The 17,668-nt window shown below is 39.4% G+C and overlaps 1 protein-coding gene across 9 annotated transcripts in view; it reads right to left on the reverse strand.

Moving 5' to 3' along the window:
* Positions 1-842: 842 nt before the first annotated feature.
* LOC135213986 (uncharacterized) overlaps positions 843-17,668 on the reverse strand; it is a 107,702-nt gene continuing 90,876 nt past the window's right edge. For 5 of the 9 annotated variants that reach the window (XM_064248069.1, XM_064248070.1, XM_064248071.1 and 2 more), the window contains one exon: positions 13,145-14,520. In XM_064248069.1, coding sequence (XP_064104139.1) covers positions 13,832-14,520 — 689 coding nt within the window. In that variant the 3' untranslated portion in view covers positions 13,145-13,831. Of the gene's footprint in view, positions 2,843-3,971; positions 4,636-13,144; positions 14,521-17,668 lie in introns of those variants that run through there. The other 4 variants (XM_064248063.1, XM_064248066.1, XM_064248067.1 and 1 more) reach the window with 3 other exon arrangements.

Below are 17,668 nucleotides of genomic sequence, written 5' to 3' on the forward strand. Positions count from 1 at the left end.
GAATCGGATATCCCCAGAGTTCGCGTCCACCTCAAGTTCTTGTTCGATTTTTAAGCGAGGTCATCTCTCTCTCTCTCTCTCTCTCTCTCTCTCTCTCTCAGAGCACAATACTCCCAAGGCAATATACATATATGAGAGAGAGAGAGAGAGAGAGAGAGAGAGAGAGAGAGAGAGACCTCCAAGAAAAAATATATGTTTATTGTGTAAATTGTAATCTATATATTATATATATTATATTATATTATCGATGTGTGTGTGTATGTGTGTGTGTATATATATATATATATATATATATATATATATAATATATATATATATATATATATATATACATATAGATATATATATGTTTTGTGTGGCGAGAGAGAGAGAGAGAGAGAGAGAGAGAGAGAGAGAGAGAGACTTCCCAAGGCAAGAATCTTTCTGTTTACTCACTGTGCATGCAGGGGGCAAAATTTATCATTATAAGTAACTACACCTGAAAAAAAAAATTGACTCTGGACAAGATAAGATAAGCGTAGGCAGAGCTTAGAGCTGAAGTGCTGCTTTTACAGGTGGCTATAAGTCGCCCCGCCCCCCCCAAAACCCCGTGTCAATTTCATGACAGGTTTATGATCGGTGATGGTGATAAAAATCAGGAAGGCTTAATCAGTGTAAACATAAACACCTTGATATAGATTTTTAAAATTTGATCTGTATTTTTGTGTTTTTTAGACGCTTAAAGACAAGATACTCGGTAAAAGATTTTGTCTATAGATTTGTGTTACATTTGAACTTTTATTTAATCTTTGTGTTGAACCTAATTTCATAAAGATGAGGCTGAGGAAAAAAAAACTACAATCAATGGATTTTTTCTTTTCATTCATTTCTCTCATAGGAACTCGTTTGATCATTAAAACAATCAAATGTTTTCGAATAAATCCTGGCTCAGCTTTCCCTCTTTTTGATGACTTGATTTTTATTTTAAAAATTATTTTAAAAGATCGCCTAAAAATAGGACAATGAATGTAACATAAAATGTTTTAAAAAATGTATAAATTTTTGTAATCATGATGTGAAAAAGTAAATCGATTATGCTGCGACATAACAGTTGCTACCAAGTGAAGGAAATGTGGCTGACTACCAAATTACCAACAATAACAATGATCAGTATGATGACGCTAACAATACGAAATTACAATAACATCCTGACATAAGTCAGGCAGACGAATGATTTGCAAGCGGCTGCAACTATCACGTGTTTAATTTGCATCAAATTAACATGTAAACATATTTACCAAAGAATGATTGTTCCTATAACTCAAATACAAGGCTGATTCTGATCAGGGTCTCAGAGTGGTATCATTTTCATTCAAACTATTACACAGACGTAGTTGAAACGTTCACCTGATGTTTGAGGACTGATCAAGTTTAAATATCTATTTGCAAAGAGACCAATAACTGGGTTTGTGGTATTGTTAACTACCATGAACACTAAAGTGTATCAACTGCTTCAGTTCATAATGGTACACTAAATAGGCTTTGGGTTCCGAAGATAATGCTTGTAAGAGTTTTGTGTCAAAGGCTACTTGTCAGTTCTGCACTGAATGCTTTACTTGATAATGATTACTTTTATCACAACTTTAGAACACATAGTTTCACTTAAAAAAAACTTTACGACTGGAGTGAGGTGAAGAGTAAAACCCTTGGACGCTTGTTCCAGTCATTAGCTATCACATTACAGATCCTATATTACTACTACTTTGACACTGATGGCAAAAACAACTCTAAACATTGGTCAATCATCAGCCCATAGAGCAATTAGCTGCTTAGTTACAGGGTATAACATTTCTCCCGTGAATTTAAAGTCTTTGTAAAAACAAAAACAGTACATCTGAGACAGCCCGAGTTCTGGCCACCAGCTGCATGACGTACCATGACCTTTACACCAGGCAAGCGCCCTGGAAAGTTACTTGTAAAACGCCCATATGATTTCACTATTCCTGCAAGCAAGAAGTTTTGCAGTGCTTCAAGTAGCTAGCTTATGCCTCATCAAATACCGACGCTCCATCACAGTGCTCTGGAAATACTTCATCGTCAAAGTCCGCTGAGACTCGGCAGCACAGAATGGACAGCAAATCCTCGCGAAATACAGGGTCACCCCTTGGAAGGGGCTGCCATGGAATTTGATGTTCAGACTCTGCTCCTCGCCCTTCTTGTGTATAGATATGTGGTAATGCCTGAAGTAACAGAAGTAGAGCTTCCCGCCTGTTATTGGAACGAATATTCGCAGAGTATAGAGAAGGAGCCTCTTGATCCACATGCTGTAGTAAGAACAGCTGCTGACGATTGCAGTGTAAGCGCACCAGAGTTTGTACCACGTGTCGCATCCGTTCTCCCACCGGTCGAACGTGATGATTTTGGGATGCAGGACGCTGGTTCCTAACAGGTACTCCTTCCAAGCATTGACACACAGGCTCCCCTTCGCTTTGGGTCTGAACTCCGTTTGGCCGCTGGGCACTCTGAATGCCTTGTTCGCCCTACCATTTTTACTCTTTGAACTTTTAGGTAAATAAGAAGAACTTCTGCCGACGCTACATTTTTCACTTGTGTGCTCCCTGTCCTGAGGGAGGACAGAACTCTGTACCTGTGAGCTAGGGGGCTTCCTGAGCACAACGACCCTCCTCCCAGTTGACTCCCCAGATTCTTGGTCTGCTTTTCTGCTCTGACTGGACCCACATCCAGAATCGACTGCTCCCGGACGCCCTTCTTCACCAGGGTCCTGGGTACGCTCTCCGTGGTGAACGTTCTGGATAAGAAACTGCTCTGGTTGAGCCAAGGCCTGCATCTTCAGTTTTCGTTTCTGTTGGAAGAAACTGACTCTTACCATTGTGTTCTTATTCGCCTGTTGCTCTTAACAATAATGATGCAACAATAACAATCAGTGGACTTCACTGGCAATACGGTTTTATCAAATTCACCAAGTGCATATATAAGAACACATGATGGAACAGCTTTTAATTATGAAACATTGCTTCATCATGTGTCACTTATCTGCAGTTTATTACACAAGTGGAGTGTTTTTAAATGAAAAACTGTACTCCATCTTGCAAATATTATGATTTCTAAATTTAAATCACCAGTGAAGCAACTATGGATGATTTAAAGCTACGAAATAGCTGACTTGATGTCTGTCTTTACTTTAAATTACATTATGACTATATAAAAAATTTTAAAAAAGCAGACGGAAGGAGAAACATCACGTGAAATGAAACAAGAACACGTGATTATCAAAGAATGAAATAAGAATAGTTTTAGCATCAAACAGAACATAAATTGTAGGCTATGGGAACAGGAATGAATGCACGGGGGAAAATAATGAAAGCTGAAGCTCCAAGTCCTGTAAAAAGGGATTAAGCGCAGTTAGTGAATGAGAATGGAAAAAATCGCCAGAAAATACCTGACTAACGACTAACGGGTTTTGGACGGCTGAAAAAAACCCCGAAGTAAAAGAGCTGACAAAAATTAACCTCGTTCGGGGCTAGAAACGTTAATGGATTCTCTCCCTCACCAGCGGGGACGAAAATAGCCTCAAAGAAAGAACACAGTTATCCCTGAATAAAAGAGAGCCAATTTCTGGTCGTAATTGCGAGAGTTTAAGAGTGATCACTATCCCAATCAAGTTAGGCATAACGTGACAGAAGAATGCTGTGATAAGGCGTGTGTTTGTTTTCAAGGTCATTTGGGATCTAACCACAATGCATCAAGATAAAAGGGACGTTGATGCGAAACAGGCGTTTACGCAAATCGCCATTTAAAAAAAAAAAAGTGACAGAAACGGGCTTCCACTGAAATCATAATGGGAGGAAATCTCGCACTGATAACTACTCATTTCTCAGAGAGAGAGAGAGAGAGAGATTACAGCAGGGGAGATGACGATCTAAACTTACAACTAATGTAGCGAGAAACCGCAAGATTGGAACATCACTTACTCTTCTTAAGAAGTTAAGAGTTTCGTCATCTGAAGACGAAAAATAAAACCGGGTGGTATTAAAATCCCCTGAAGAGTATAATCAACCAACCTCACTCGGCCTCGTCGACAAATACACTGGCAGATACGTAATGCACAGTTTATACTCCCATCTCCTCCACTGTCTTGATAAAGTTGCTGTCGGAGACCGCTGCTCGTCCCACGTGAATTTTCCTCTACAAAGTTATCAGTGCGATTTTCCCTCTGCGGAATCTTAAGAGCAGCGTGAAACGATCGATACTGCATAGGATAATTGAAGATGAATTTAGAATAGGGCTCGGAACGATGTCAAATGACAAAACCTCACTTTTTAGACGACTCGGCAACTCTGCAACACGATAGTCTCTAAGCGTTTGTATTGGCCTGACAACTTGATCTATGTGTCTTCGGGTGGTGAATTCTATTATGCCAACTCGGTTCAAGTTTTCCATGTTTCTTTTTTTATCATCATAAACAATCTAATTTGTTTGTTGACTCGTTTACATAATAAAAGATGCTTTAGTCTTCCTTAACGGCAGATATTAAGACATACAAAAACATGCAGTTACGCAGTTGGGATGACAACTAGTGCCGGGTACAAACAAGAGCTGACTTATGTTTTATAGTCTTTCTTTTTTTAACTCTTGTCTATCTGTTTACTCATCTTCAACTCTGACCTTGGGGGTCCCAAACCCCAACCCCCTTCCCTTCCCCCACCTCCCAACAACCGCGCCCCCCACCCCACAAACCACAACTCTCCTTCACCCCTCTCAAAAAAAAATGGGGTTGAGTGACCTCTTCGAGAAAGAAGTGAAGATATATAGCTCACACTTGAAGGCCAAAAACAAACAGTAATTCAAGGTCCGCCATTCTTTCTTTAGTCCAGGCTGTTGTAACACACGGCCGACCAAAGATGATGCTGCCTCGCTTATCCCACGTTCGCCTAAATTCCGTCCCAGAGAGATGCTGCGCGCATATGACATCACACAAAACAACATTGCATGCAATTGTTGATGGTCGGAAGTTAACAACGCAGCATCTTATTAACGTCTTTTTTAGGCTCATCTAGATGTCTGTTTATTTACTTGGTTTATGTAGTGTTTAAGGCAATGGCTTTTTTGCTTGCTTGCGTAAAAAAGTTTAGAGATTTATGAATAATAATAATAATAATAATAATAATAATATAATAATAATACTATAATAATAATACACCCACTATCCACAGAAGGCGAGAAAGTAAAACAGATTAGCCTTCTATTCTGTACATCATGCCTAAACTAACCTTAACTTAACGCAATTTACCTAATCTGATCAAATATAACCCTAAGTCTTAGGAGGGGGGCCCCTTCGTTTGAAGTCCCTAATTACATGACTCTGTCAAAAAGCCATCAAATGCTACGTCGATATTTAATCATGAATTACAAAAGGTACTTTATGTGTGTGTGTGTGTATATATATATATATATATATATATATATATATATATATATATATATATATATATATATATATATCAACAGGACGAATTGCTAACGCCTTGGACTCTCACTCGAAGACCGGTGTTCAGTCTGTAGTGACAGAAATTTATATATATATATATATATATATATATATATATATATATATCTATATTATATATATATATATATATGTATATATATACATATATATACCATTAATAAGTCTAATAACTGCAAGCAACCGGCTTCCGTCTCCTCCAACGCGTGCCTGAATGTCAAAAAATTTAAAATCCGTCAAGGAGAACCAGGTCCACCGATTTAACTAGCGTGAACTGGACACTCTCCCAAACCTGGCCAAGTTCCTCACACAAAGAAAAAGAGTTCATCACACACACACGCACACACACACATACACACACATCGATCGACATGAATAGCTTATTATCATTTCTGTCCGGATAACGTTATCTGAGATTAGATTGACGCGACTGTACGACCGGGAAAACCTCTTAAAAATCTTGGGGTTTGAGTGAAAGCTGAAACCTCCCTCACCTTTCAGTTTCTCTATACTGTACAGCCGCTACTGCGTATAACCGAGGCCCACCAACGAAAACAGATTTATCGTTCGGTGGTCTCTATTTATAATGCTGCGTGAGCCGCGGCTCTTGAAACTTGAACCACTGCCCGGTGGTGGCCTATCCTATATCGTTGCCAGAAGCACTTGAATTGTGCAAAATTCAACTAATCCTGACTGGAATCAGGCTAATCTTTCTTAACAGTTACTCTTGGAAGAACATTTTATTTTCAGTCTAAAATTCTCTAAGATAAAATCTCTCACATTGGACGAGAAAATAATGAAAAAAATTGATTGACCAGATAATAAAATTAAGAAAAAACAAATTTGACGAGAATCTAAACAAAAATTGACGAGAAAATAATTATGAAAAACTGGAAGAAAGAAAATTGACGTGAAAATACATATAAAAATTTGAAGAAAAAAAATTTACGAGAAAATAAATATAATAAAAAATTTTAGGAATAAAAACTGACGGGAAAGTAAATATAAAAAATTTGCTGAAAAAAAAACCGACGAGAAAATAAATATAAAAAATTTGAAGAAAAAAAAAGTGACGAAAAAAATTAAAATATAAAACCTTCGAATCATAAAAAATTGACGACGGAAAATAAATGTAAAAATTTGATGGAAAAAAATGATAAAGAAAATAAATATAAACAAAATTTGAGGAAAAAATTGACGAGAAAATAAATATAAAAAATTTGAAGAAAAAAAATTGACGAGAAAATAAATATAAAACATTTGAGCATAAAAAACTGACGAAAAATAAATATAACATATTTGAGGAAAAAATTGACAAGAAAGTAAATATAAAAAAATTTGAGGAAAAAACTGACGATAAATTAAATATAAAAAAATTTGAGGATAAAAAAACTGACGAGAAGTTGGCCTGCAAACACATGAAGGCAGAGTGGAGGCAAGTCTACTCTATGTGCTTGTTACGTGTTACGTGACACTGCAGCTCCCAGAATCCAAGCTCGCTTTTATTACTATTATTATTATTCTTTTATCGCCAGTTTATGGCAAGATTCAAGATCACACATCACCAGGGTATGTCCAAAAGGGTCATGTGACGGCAACATCATCATGTTTATCTATGATTTTAACGTCACGCTACGACGATGGTTTAAACTTTTATCAAGTACTTCAGCTTTGAGAGAGAGAGAGAGAGTGGGGGGGGGGGAGAGGGAGGGAGAGCGAGAGAGAAAGGGAGAGAGAGAGAAAGAAAGAAAGAAAGAAAGAGAGAGAGAGAGAAAAGAAGGACGAGAGAGAGAGAGAGGAGAGAGAGAGAGAGAGAGAGAGAGAGATAGTTGATAGTTTTCAATACAGCAAGAACTGGAAAGTTATAAGGAGAGAGAGAGAGAGAGAGAGAGAGAGAGAGAGAGAGAGAGAGTTTTAAATCCAATAGGATCTGGAAAGTTATAAGGAGCTTAGTGCTAACGGGTTGACCTAAATTTGATATTTCTATATTAATGACTCAATTTTGGTTCAAAATCATATGATCACAAAAAAAAAAAAAAAAAAAAAAAAAAAAAAAAAAAAAAAAAAAAAAAAAAAAAAAAAAAAAAAAAAACAGTCGCCCGAGTTCCTTCGGCGTAACCGAGTTTTCTGCACAGCCGCTATAGCGTGTAATCAAGGCCACCGAAAATAGATCTATCTTTCGTGGTCTCGGTATAATTGTGCATGAGCCGTGGCCCACGAAACTTTAATCACGGCCCCGGTGGTGGCCTGACCTACATCGTCGCCAGAAGCACGATTTTGGCTAACTTTAAGCTTAGATCAAATTTTAAAAAAAAAAAAAAAAAAAAAAAAAAAAAAACAAAAAAAAAAAAAAAAAAAAAAAAAAAAAAAAAAAAAACTACTGAGGGTGGAAGGCTGCAATTTGGTATGTTTGGTGATAGGAGGGTGGATGATCAACAAAACAATTTGCAGCCCTCTAGCCTCAGTAGATTTTAAGATCTGAGGGAGGATAGGAAAAGTGCGGACGGATAGTTTTCTCTTCAGAAAACTAAAAGGACAAATATAAGGTCAGCCGAGGAAAGTGTTGATTTTAACTGTGAACAAGGAAGGAACGGAAACAATGGCACGATAGAATCTTAATAATCTTATCTTCATCCGCGCAGTAATGCTACATTGAGCACCAGACATCATCCACATCACTATAGTAGATTCACATCAACCGTTGCCTGACTGGCTGTTGATAAGCCAATCACAGGGCTGGACACTCTCAGTCTCACTCAAGAGTTCACATGGGTAGGATGTATGTTCCACATCTACTGAGGGATGCTTTTGAAAGACGTATCCCTCAGGAGAGGTGGAACATAGAACCTACCCATGTGAACTCGAGAGAGAGACAGTTTTCAGCCCTGTGATTGGCTTATTAACAGCCAATCAGGAGGAGCGTCGTAAGGGACTGGCCTAGACATCAAATGCACGGTTGATGTGAATCTACTATGGTACAACCCACTGATGAAAGCCAGATATTGTTGTTCACTAGTAGACATTATCCTGGTGAATTAATTATATTGCTGCATGAAGAAAGTGAATAATAAAAACGACTGTCGCGTCATTTCACCATCTGGCCACGCTCACGCGAAGCAATCAAACAGAGTGGCACGTGGAAGAGAGCAAACACTTCGAGCATACAGCCGAGCCAGCAAGCACTCGAACCATGCAATCGATCTACTTTGCTCGTATTGAAACATGGGGGGCCCAATTCTCATCATCAAGAACCTTTCCGTGTCGCGCTTGAACCAACGTATCGTCGTATATGCTTTCGTGCAACAGGTAACAAGGGCGCCATTTCGCATCATTTGATTAAGACAAATTCTTCTCTCCGATTTTCTGTCTCGTTGTGTCCAAATCCTGCCTCTGATTTCGACATTTGATATCCATTTTCAGGTGATTTTTCGTGGACTGCTTTGAAGCTAAGCTGCTGCTGCGTTCAATCATCACTTAGCCTAATTTACAGATCGAACTGTCACGAAATTAGAAATTATTTCTCTCTGATGTTCTGTCGCGTTGTGTCCAAATTCTTTGATCTCGGGGATCTGACAAATGATTCATTTCGAGGTCAACTTTCCTAGACTGCTTTTCTGATAAGCTGCCGAGTTGAACATTTACTGAGCGTAACCTAGGTAGAGAACGAAAACCAGACAGCATGGGCTCTTGCAAGAAGAGGGAGTCTTAATACCAAACAGCATGGCTCTTTGCAGGAAGAAGGACTCTTAATACCTAACAGCATGGCTGTTTGCAGGAAGAAAGACTCCTAATACCAAACAGCATGGCTCCTTGCAGGAAGAAGGACTCTTAATACCTAACAGCATGGCTGTTTGCAGGAGGAAAGACTCCTAATACCAAACAGCATGGCTGTTGGAAGAAAGACTCCTAATACCAAACAGCATGGCTGTTGGAAGAAAGACTCCTAATACCAAACAGCATGGGCTCTTGCAAGAAGAGAGAGTCTTAATACCAAACAGCATGGCTCTTTGCAGGAAGAAGGACTCTTAATACCTAACAGCATGGCTGTTTGCAGGAAGAAAGACTCCTAATACCAAACAGCATGGCTGTTTGCAGGAAGAAAGACTCCTAATACCAAACAGCATGGCTCCTTGCAGGATGAAGGACTGAGGCCGAAGGGACGCTGCAAGAACCTTCAGGTATGCCTGGTATGGCACCTCATGGGAGGAAGGAACAGTGATTCCCACATACTTAGATGCGTAGGAAACTTCACCATATTAAAATCAATGTCTCATATCCCAACACTTCACTAAAAGAAATCACGAACGAAGCTTTATCATTGAAAAGTTGATAGACAGAATGAAGTCGTTCACATTAACCTTGATTTTAATCGTCTCCTACAGCAAAGACCAGCTGGATTACTAAAAAAAGTGGAAGTTCAACCCACTAACAGAGAGACAGAAATAACATCGGCTGAAGAGACACAATAAAACTAGAAAAATATCAGCACAATTGAAGAAAAAATAACACAGAACTGAATCAACAGGTCCTCACCATCTGGCCCTCCCCCAATTAGAGACTGAGTCTTAGATTACCTTTTTTTTAGGGGGGGGGGGGGCTATAGTCTCTTCGCTAACTGGCAGAAGTGGACCAATTCACCTGCCAGACGGGCCTTGGCCATGGAATTCTGACTTTGAATTCCTAGTCATGAACGGCAGAGTAACATCAATTGTTAACTTTAATGCTTTTGTAGTCACGTTCACTGAAGAGGCAGGTTTGAGGGAGCTCTCTCTACGTCAACCCCATCGCAACACTGCAAGATCTTCATTTTCAATGTGTAGTCAGCTGACGAGATATATTTTTTTCCGTAATTTTCTCCGGCCGTGTATGTTCTGTTTTTCGCAGTAGCTGGGCTATTTTTGGACTGTTTTGTCTTTTGGTTTTCATCAGAAATATAGTTATAAAGATATGGGGATTTATTATACTAAGTAAGTATATTGTTAGATTATTAGTATTAGATATTTAGTAAGTATATAATATATACTATAGTTTATATACATATATATCTATATCTATATATATATCTAATTATAATATAATCTATGTTAATATATTGAATAGCATCTATAGTATACTATATATTATATAATAATTATATTCTATATATATATATATATATATATATAGGTTTATATATAATATCGCCTATACATATAATATTTATTTTGGTTTAAATTTATATTTAAATATATGTATAGTGATTATATATATAATAATAAATATTTATATTTTACACACATATATACATACATATTATATAAATTTACAAACAAATATAAATGTATATTGTATGTGCATATAGTATATATATATATATATATATATATATATATATATATATATATTATATATCTATTTATATATATATATATATATATATTTTTATATTTATATATTTATACACTTATATATAAATACACACAAATACATCCACATCTCCAAACAAACAAACAAAAAATTCACAATAGCGAAAACAAAAGCTGCTAAATGCAAGGTTAAAAAAAAAAATTAAGACAGATGATACACAAACGCCCTTTCATCCCACGACTAGGACATAACTGCCCTTCACTCAACGTAGTCCTCCCTGTGATAGGCCAGAGGACCCGAGGTCATTTCGAATTCAGGTCGCGAAGTCCTGTCATCGAGGCTCTGGTGCATTATTCATGAGTCATCATTCATGTGAGGTTGTAAGTCATAAGGGACTATTTTTTTGGTTAGTTTTCTCCCCTTGAAGCCGATTCACAAAGTCTCTCTCTCTCTCTCTCTCTCTCTCTCTCTCTCTCTCTCTCTCTCTCTGTTGAAACACCAGATAACTTGTAATATTTTGATTCAATTCAATTTACTCTCTCTCTCGTTCTCTCCTCTCTCTCTTCAACTCTCTCTCTCTCTCTCTCTCTCTCTCTCTCTCTCTCTCTCTCTCTCTCTCTCTCTCGTAACGTATATAACTATAATTTACTCATATTCAATTCAATTCTCTCTCTCTCTCTCTCTCTCTCTCTCTCTCTCTCTCTCTCTCTCTCTCGTAACGTCATATAACTATAATTTACTCATATTCAATTCAATTCTCTCTCTCTCTCTCTCTCTCTCTCTCTCTCTCTCTCTCTCTCAATTTCAATTGCTTCTCATTTTCTTTAAGGTAACAAGTAGGGCCCCGACTATATAATATGTTATATATATATATATATATATAGATATATATATATATATTATATATATTATATATTTATATCTACATAAGAAAATACTATCACTTAAAAACAGCCAAGTCCTAAATCAAGCGCAAGGGAAAACAAGACTACGAAAAACAAACAGAAATTTTATAGACAGAATAAAAGACAATGTATAAACACCATTTCCTCAGCGACATTCCTTCACCCGAAACGAACGGAAACGGGGAATCCGGGCGACACAAAACTGGGAAGAGGAAAAGACATAAGACGAGCGTCGTAACATGTGCGATGGACAAACAAAACGTCAGATATTTCAGTTCCGCCATCGAGTTGCCTGCCATTTTCCGAGACGCTGATTTCCGCGGGAGATTCGAAATGGGGGGCTCCCACCCCCGCCCCCCTGTCCCGCGCATATATATACTTCACGGGACGCTTCTTCGCATCAGGAGGTGACAGCTGATAGCGGCGGCGAGGTTCTGTATATGTGCCTCTTCCATCCATCTCTCCAGAAAGGAAAGATGGAATGGACCCATAGAAGATGCGACCCCGATTCCATCAGGAGGTGGCAGGTAATTGGTATGGTGATTCTCAACCCCCGACCCTACCCTCACCCACCCCCATCCACCCGGAAGAACGAAAGGCCATACATGATGATGGGGGCGGGGAAGGGGGGGGAGCCCCGTTGCCCGGCCCCCCAAGTGACAAATACACTCGTCGTCATTCTCTCTGCGCTATTCTAAGGGAGACAGGAATTGGTAATGATTCTAGACCCCGCCGCCTCACCACCTTTCCATCCCGGGAGAAGGAAAGGCCATAGATGATGGGGGGAGGGGGTAGGGGTCCCGTTGCCCCCCCGCGAACTGACAAATACATTCGTCGTCACTCTCTCTCTCTCTAGGCTATTCCCAGGGAGACGGGAATCGGCTCCGTGAAGTATGATAAGGCAGAGGGTTTTTCTGCCTCATAGAATAAAGTCAATGAAGAGGGTTCCCCCTTTTCGATGGAAATAAGTTCTTGATTTTTGCCTAAAATATTAAATGCTCCTGAAAGACGTTTCTTTATTGCCACCGGAGGAGGAGATTTGGGCTGTGGGAAATTCTTCAGAGAATTTTGAGTTCTTTCCTTTTTTTCTCTTTCTTTTTTCTTGAGAGGTTGAAGGGAGGAGGAGGAGGAGGAGAAGATGATAGGAAAATATAAGGAGGGAGGAAGAGATAACGTGGGCATTATCAATTAAAAGATTTCCAGTGTCTTTCATTTTGAGAAAACTTAATATACGTAAATAAATATGCATGCATATCTATATATATCTATATATTATATGTATATATATATAATATAATATATATATATATAATATATAATGTGTTTACATTGTACACTAAAGTCATATCAAACCGACTCATCAAATCAAATTAGAATGAAAGTCTCGTATGCACTTATTTTATTTTGCACTAATACAAAACAAAAATCTTAGCAAATATATATGTAAATACATATTCTATTACTCTCTCGTCAGATTATCGAAAAAACACCTCAGAATTACATTAGCACCTAAAGCATTTTCCACTTCCAATTGGCAGGTTCCACTTATCAAGAGGCTATGCACCAAAGAGCTCCCACTTCATACTTCTCAATTCCACAGACGTCACTTTTATAGGTATATGTAGAGGACTTTTGGTTCCTCAGTAGAGTACATATACATATGGATGTCAATTCACTTTTTGAATATAAAGTCAGTCCTATTTTCAAAGTCGCCCTAAGTTTCTAATTAGGTAACCATTTCTATTAAAAGTTTTTAGGCTAAAACGTCGTGAATATTTTGATAAGTTTGCATTACTGCCATTCTGTATATGAAGCCATTCCTTATTTTTCTAAGTCAGTCCTGTTTTTTATAAGATTCTGCGTAGGTAACCGTTTCTATGAAACAATAGGTTTCATGCTAAAATGTCACGAAGATTTTGACGAATCTGAACTACTGCCATTCTGTTCGTGCTGCAAAAAAGTATCACTTCATGCCGCTGAACTTCAATAACCTTCTTCAGTACACTGAATAAAACACTACGTTTATAGTCAGGTCGACATTTTTTCCCGGTACAACCCAAAATCAGCTGATCTCTCAAGTATTTTCCATGCCACTGCTGCTGTCTTTCGTCAAATCTGTTCGCCTCGACAACTGAATCGTGAGTTCACCAAACCACGACTCGAGAAACTGGGCGTTTACGGATCCAGGAACGAAGTCGACCTGACCATCACTACTGACCCCACTATCTCCGCTCGTCCCAGGACATCTGCCGCCGATTCCAGAGGGCCTCCCGGAAGCGTAAACCTCTGGAATACATCCATGGCTGTATCGTCCCAATCTCCGCACCGGAGACACCTTCCTTCCGGTCCTCTCCCCAGACTCGAGATCGACGCGGCGGTCGCAAGGGTACGAGTAGGAAGACATTTCTCGGCGCGAGGGGCGTCCCGTCGCCACCGGAAAGCCTTCCTCGTCTCGCCCCGAGCCAAAAACGGTCGTCCTCCTTTGAGAGAGCGACGACTCGAGACTCAGAGCTGGATACCCTTCCTCGTCCGTGAGCGAGTCGTCCAGTTTCCAGAGAGGGAAGCCTTCCTCGTCCAGGAGCGTGGCGCCCGCCTCGCAGAACGGCGGCGGCAGCGCCCCGATGCCCGACGGACTTTGGGGCATTTCATTTTGGAGTTTGTTCTGTCGTATCCTGAAGGGGCGTTTCTTCTGGGCCCTTCGTTCACCGTAAGGGTCATTGCAAACTGAAGAGTCGCAGTCCATTTCCAATGGGTCTTGGAAATCTGAAATACAGAAAGCGATTTCATCAACAGTTATGCCTTCAGATCTAACCGAGGGTCACTGATTTGATTCTAGTTTTAATTCATTAACTTAATAACATGTAATATCACTGGAAAACAAAGAACCTGGAGATTATACGATTTCCCAGTTAGTTAAGTGTAATGATACCTCAACCTCAAATTATCACAATCTGTTAACAGCACATTAGATCCGGTCGTTAATATAAACACTTTCATGACCTCCTTCTTGAGAGTGACCAGGCTCAAGCAACATGCTATTTCTTAATACAACCTTACATTAGAGGAGTTGCAGACAAACACAGGTATTATATATCACCAAGATACCGTATTCCCTAGCAGGGGATGGTCCAGGAGAAAAACATCACAACAGGTGCTATCACATTCCTACTTTTAATGAAGACCTCTGATGAAAATGTTGGGCAGAATATTCTGAAAATTTACCACATAATACACTACACAGAACGCTCATTAGTAGTTCCTCGAACACACATTGCGACGTTCACCTCTATTTTACAGGTATTTCAATGCTTCCTGGATATGAAGGCCCTTTCTTGCCTATGCCGTATTTACAACCCTTATGCACTACCTATAGGTCTTCCTCTAACTCCACTCTAATTCCACTTATGTATTCTGCACTGTTTTCATAAGCTTAACCTCCTCCATTGACCCCTACAGTATGCCCCTTTCACATTTCTACGCCTCTCCCTCATTTTCCATCCTTTTCAGTTCTTCCGAGATCAACTTCAAACATCGAACTTTCCCTAAACAAGTATTTGCTCAACGCGGACGACCTTCGAAGAAACCATAGCAACCACCGAACTCCGCCAGTTTATGATTACCTCCTGAGACGAAGAGTTGGGGGGGGGGGGGGGGGGGGGGGGGGCGGGGCGGGGGGGGGGGGGGGCGTCATTAGCATAACCGAAGTTCAATATAGGCGCTCGTGCGACTGGCTGCAAGATAAGCACTCCTCAAAAGCAGTGGTGGGAGCGAGCGGGAGACTGGGATCTAAAATCTAAGCTCTCCTTTTTAACGTTCAAGGACAGAGCGAAATTAGAAAAGTAAGGGGTGGGGGGGGGGGGGGGGGGTGGGGGGGGGCGCTGGGAGGAACAGTCTCCTTAACTTGAAATGAACCTTATAAGTATCCAATTACATCAATGAGATGGGATAATTCGTTCTACTTCATACTAGTTCCTTAATAATGCTCCGGGTCGTAGCTATACATAAGAACGGCAGACGGGAACAATATTAATTTCTTTCTAATGACTTCGATTTCAAGATCTGACTCATTAAATTCTGTCAGTTATATCAGCTCAATTCGCTAATGATGATTAACGAACAAGAACCATTTAACTTGAGTAGCTGCGTAGGCGTAGGAGCATTTTGTAATTTCACCTTACAGCATAATGCGTGTGTGTGTGGGTCTGTGTTCAGTTATCTGTTTTGTACTTATGTTTGTAAATTAGCTCATACCATAATATAGTTTGTGTGTGTGTGTGTTTGTGTTTAGTTATCTATTATATATTTACGTTTGTGAACTACATTAAAGCATCTCAAAGTGTATGTGTCTAGTTATCTATTTTGTATTTATCATAGACAGTTAACATTTAGCCTGCAGAAGACACCTGCGAATAATTCCCCCTTTTTAGTTTTTCAGTTACGAACGGATGACTGTATTTAGACAGCAGCATCCAAGCGCTGGGGTTAATTGAATGAAATCACTGACACTGCACTTCTCAGTTTACAACAACGCAAGCAGAAAATCAGTGCCAGCACAGTGTGTTATTCATGCGTTTGAGTGTGATTACAAAATTAAAATTTGTTTTTAAAACCGAAAGCTATTATGACAGGCAACGTAATTTGAAAAGACATTTTTAAAAGGAAGCTAAAGGGATTTATCCACCAAGAAAATGACTGACCTTTTGGCCTCTTGAATGATGTTAAGTTTTAGTAGTCAAGAAAACAGAAGCTTTTTTCGCCTTTTGGAAGACAGAATGTTACAGGTGTCAGGGAAAACAGAAGAAGAAAGAGAAGTCCAAAGCTTGGTGGTGCAAGGAAATGTGCAGTGAATGAGATGTGTACTTGGCAAGAGGATTAAGCCGATTCCGTCCCGTAACAGGTTTTCGAAATTTGCTTGGAAAGAAAACGTCCTATTCCTATCTCTCTCTCTCTCTCTCTCTCTCTCTCTCTCTCTCTCTCTCTCTCTCTCTCTCTCTCTCTCTCTCTCTCTCTCTCTCTCTCTCTCTCTCTCTCTCAGCAGCCAACAAATCCAACTATCAAACGAAAGACCTAGAGAGAAAAATGACACACTAACATAAAACGAACTCGATCATCAACGATAATGATGCCCACACGTAGGGTGGGACATATTTCGTGAATGGAGGAGACACAACACGATAATCGGCTTAGGAGAGGAACTGATGAAGTTAATTACGGAGGTAGAGGGAGGAAAAATGGACTGGATAACGGGATATTCGCGGAACCTCGCCATTGGAAGGAAGGAGAAATTCAATAGAGGGGAAGGATAGGGTCTACATTCAAGCCCATACAGTTTCGAGAGGAGTGAGTAACATTTTACATTATGGAAATCATAATTTTGTTACAAACGACGAGTGACACAAATAGGCAGCGAATGTTTTTTTTTTTTTTTTTAAAGCAGACGCATTTAACCTTACCAGCGATGTTTTCTGAAAATGCAAATCATAAGAATGTATGCAATACGTATTACATGACTACGGGAAAAGAAATTATGTAGAATATAAAATTTCGGCCAGAAGCCAAGCGCTGGGACCTATGGGGTCATTCAGCGCTGGAAGGAAAATCGAGAGTAGAAAGGTTTGAAAGGTGTAACACGAGGAAAACCTTTCGAAAGTTGCAATACGAAACAACTGTTAGCCTCAGGAGAGGTCTGGGGAAAGTAAGATGGGAGGAAGATAACACGAAGGGAGGTACAGTAAAAGGAACGAAAACGGATTGCAGCAGCTAGGAGCCGACATTGCAAGAGAAGATGGCACGAAATGGGGAACACAAAAGCAATGAGAAAATTCCCAAAGGGCCATTAGGTTCAAGGCTGCTCAAAGCCTCGCTTGCATCAGATTGTAGTAGACCACGAGACGACACAACTTCATATTTT

This window comes from Macrobrachium nipponense, chromosome 43 (genome assembly GCF_015104395.2).
Source record: "Macrobrachium nipponense isolate FS-2020 chromosome 43, ASM1510439v2, whole genome shotgun sequence".
NCBI classification, from domain to species: Eukaryota; Metazoa; Arthropoda; class Malacostraca; order Decapoda; family Palaemonidae; genus Macrobrachium; species Macrobrachium nipponense.